This window comes from Acanthisitta chloris, unplaced genomic scaffold (genome assembly GCF_000695815.1).
Source record: "Acanthisitta chloris isolate BGI_N310 unplaced genomic scaffold, ASM69581v1 scaffold1830, whole genome shotgun sequence".
Taxonomy (NCBI): Eukaryota; Metazoa; Chordata; class Aves; order Passeriformes; family Acanthisittidae; genus Acanthisitta; species Acanthisitta chloris.
The window spans coordinates 73289-76845 of record NW_008649820.1 but is presented as its reverse complement, the minus strand read 5'-3'; the positions used below and the strand labels follow the sequence as shown (position 1 = coordinate 76845).

The following is a 3557-nucleotide window of genomic DNA, read 5'->3' as shown; positions in this document are numbered from 1 at the left end:
TAAACATATATATATTCACAAGCACATATGTATATGTATATATGCAATACATATTTTAGATTCCTTGCAGCTGAGTCCAAACCTTTGCTTCTTGGAAAGACAAACATAAAATACTTGAGCAGACTCAAGATGAACTTTCAGCATCTCAGTTTTAAAGAAACTTCCAACTGTATATACTTGAGATTACAACTACCCAATCAGAATGTGAAGCACTACTGAATTAGAGTGATATCTCAGCTATTTCTGTGTCACCAGTCATTTATTCCAAATATTTTCTGGCATGCTTCAACATAAATGCACTGTGGAGTATGTACCCTCTGTCTGTCCAATACAATTTACGGTTAATCCAGTCCACAGCAAGGCCTTCAGGTATATCTATAGCTTCAGGAATAATTTTTTCACGATTTGAGCCATCCAGATTAGCTCTTTCTATCCATTTCAAGGCGGTGTGGGCAAAGTAAATCTGTAAAGAAATAACAGATGAGGTGCTATTAGTTTCCATCTCACTTTCTACTCTATTTCCCTTGTCTAGTAGTTCCACTTCTAAAATAACTTTTTCATCTTGAAAGTTCCCTAAACTGCTTATTCACAAAAAGCTGCACAGGTAACCTGTGATCCCTGATCAAATAAAAAGGCACTTATCCTTCAACCAGGATGACTTCTACAGGCAGCTTGTGCTTATCTGTAAATCCTGGATGCCCTATATACAGCCCTCTGAATACCCTGCAGTTTTGTTTCAGCAAGCAGCTACCTCACATGAAGCACAGCTGAGGAAGCAAAAGTAGGAGCAGGCAAAAAGCAACTTATCATTTCACTGGCTGCTCATGTTAAGAAGGGACAAGCTGGGAGAAGATAGTAGTAGTCTCTGTGTGTTGAGGAGCTGGGAAGGGGAATAGCTGTTATATCATTTGCTTCTATTCCCCCCTCCCCCTCTTTCAGCCTGCAGTTATCTTAATTTTTTTACCTGGTGTCTGTTCTGTAAGGGGCTAACATTTCCAGAAAAGGCTTATTAGTTTGGGATCAAAATAAAAGTTCTCTGCTGGGGGGGAAATTACATTTGTGTTTTCCAAGGATGAGGAAAGAAAGTTTGCCCTGTATTCAATACCCTGAAGGAACCAAATGCTGTATGGCAGAACTGTGCTGCTGGCAAGAGCAGGCTGCTGCAGCCTGGCTGGGGCCCCTGCACATCCCCTCACCTCTGCACTGCTCATCCCACTGCCACACAGAGCTTCCCACAGGAGCAGAACACGGGGCACACCCAGTGTCACCGGCACAGTTGATTTACATTTGGCACAGAACAGAACAACTGCTTGTTCCCCAGCAGGGCCCTATTTCAGGAGCAAGTGGCAATGTTCCAGAAGGGCCTGAAATGCTCCTCCTGTAAACACAGATCTGGTAACAGTCACATTTGTTGAGCTGTATCCATCCAGGTCTTGAGATATTTCCAGCAACTTTCTAGCATCAGTTTTCACTGTACCATCCTATTTTTCTGCAACAATTTTACAGCATAAATAAGACTCACATGGGAAAAAAAAGCCCTATCTGCCACAGCAGGTTTATCAAAGCACAGCTAAACTCCTATTCTTTCCAATTCTGCAGGCAAGGAGCAGGGCACCAGGATACAGCCACACAAACAGCTCTTTAGACAGAGAAGACTCGTGTTTCAAACAGCACTATCTTGTACATAAGGAATACATTTTGCATGACCAATAAACTCAGTGGGCATTCAGCAGTTTTATTCAATAATGTCAGGACATGGGAAGTAATTCTTCTCAAGATTACTCCTACATTTAGTAGGGATTGTGGGATTTAGCTGTACAGAAAAAAATACTATTGCTTTTACTGCTTCACAGTGAAAGAAACCCATAGTATATTTCCAGAAAGCAACACTGAAATCTTAATGAAGAAAACAGCAATCACACAAAAGTTCTTAGAAATCAAAGTCATGCCTGAAGGGGATTTAGAAATCTAAATTTTCTGTGAATTATCCATGTCATTATACAAAGCACATTCAATAAGTAAGTGAAGGATGAAACTCTTCAACTAGTGTTTGGCAGCCTGCACCAGTTGTGCTTCTAGACAGGCAACAGAACAACGAGCAGCACAACATGTAATCCAGATCACTGACAGCAGAAAGGCTAAGGCACGTGAAAGCTCAATCCATTTGTCCTTGCAACACTTCAAAATCCTCTCATTTTTAATGCCTTACCTTATTTTCCACCGGGTCAGAGTCCAGTGCTAAGACTATTCCCATCTGCCAGTCAAGTAAACTTCTATAATCTGTTCCATCAAAACTAATCTGGCGGATATCTTGGCCATTTGCAAATAACAAAAATGGCTTAGGACCTGTTGGTGAAAATTTGCCAGTACGTTAGTAGTAGTAGCTTCAAAGTGATTTCTAACTTGCATTACCACCTGGCTAATGTTACGAGTAAGTAATGGTAAGAGACAAAATGAGGAGCAGATGCACAAAGAAATGAGGACACTAGTCCTACATTCCACTTGCTTCAGAAATTACAGACAAATGTGAGTATAGCTTTTCAGTATCAGACTCCCAAATTTGTGATAAAGGCACTCACTAGCCCCACTGCATTTCACACTAAGTAACTTAGCCTCAAGACAATCATCTCTCTGCATTTCACAACATCACCATAAATGCCAGAGCACTTGAGTTTTGCACATGAGAAGCTTTTCACAGTAAAAGCAAGAAAAATGTTGTCCTCCTAAAATTAAAACTTTTCCCTTATTCCTGAAACAAATCAGAAACTTCTCTTTCCTCCTCTCTCTCGGGCAATTGCTTATACCTTGCAGCTCACCAGAGTGTGCCCTTTGCTCAGAAGAAACAGAAGTCTGGAATCCAAACAATGCACATCAAACACTTGGGCTTCCTGGGGCCAGTGGGGAAAGTCCTTCAACAGACTATTCCCTACCCTGTTCTCTAAATGTAGAGACCTCAACCCCAGTTCTATACCACAGGGCAGAAACTCTGCCCACATTTATATGAAGGCACAAAAACCTGAATACTGCAGGACAGAACACCACAGTATGGGAGGTCTATCCTTCAGTATGCAGGTTTTTGTGCTGAAGTTGGATCATAGACTGAACCTTCTGTGAGGGAGACTGAAACATATACTGCTGCTTGTTCTGGTTGATTTCCAAAATAGGTTATCTTTCCTAACAACTAATACTTTCCAAGTTTCATGAAGTAGCTTAAAGCCAGTGTAAAAAGAGATCCCAGTTACACTATCCATTTTAAAGGAATCTAAAATGTTTTTTCTTTCATTGGCAGAAATATGCAGACATACCAAGATACCAACCTATAGCAGTGCAGTGCTTTCTGTCTCGCTGAAGCTTATATCCAGGAAAACAAGCACACTCCCAGGAGGATGGGCTTAAAGAAGAGCATATCTGACTACAACCACCATTATCTGGAGATGTACAACCTTAAACAGAGCATTTGAAAAATATTACTTTGCCATTCTAAAAAGAATAAAATACAAAGTGTAAGAGACTGATTCAGTTTGCTCAGGATTTCTACAGTACAAATCATCTCAATG

The 3557-nt window shown here is 40.7% G+C and overlaps 1 protein-coding gene across 1 annotated transcript in view; it reads right to left on the bottom strand.

The window, feature by feature from the left end:
• Positions 1 to 314: 314 nt before the first annotated feature.
• The window catches only part of LOC103800957 (pro-epidermal growth factor-like), a gene marked incomplete at its 3' end in the record, with an annotated part of 29505 nt that continues 26262 nt past the window's right edge, over positions 315 to 3557 (bottom strand). Inside the window, exons 10-12 of the mRNA XM_009073387.1 lie at positions 3318 to 3443; positions 2210 to 2346; positions 315 to 463 (exon numbers count right to left, since the gene is read on the bottom strand). Of these exons, the coding sequence (XP_009071635.1) occupies positions 315 to 463; positions 2210 to 2346; positions 3318 to 3443 (412 nt within the window). The remainder of the gene's footprint in view (positions 464 to 2209; positions 2347 to 3317; positions 3444 to 3557) is intronic.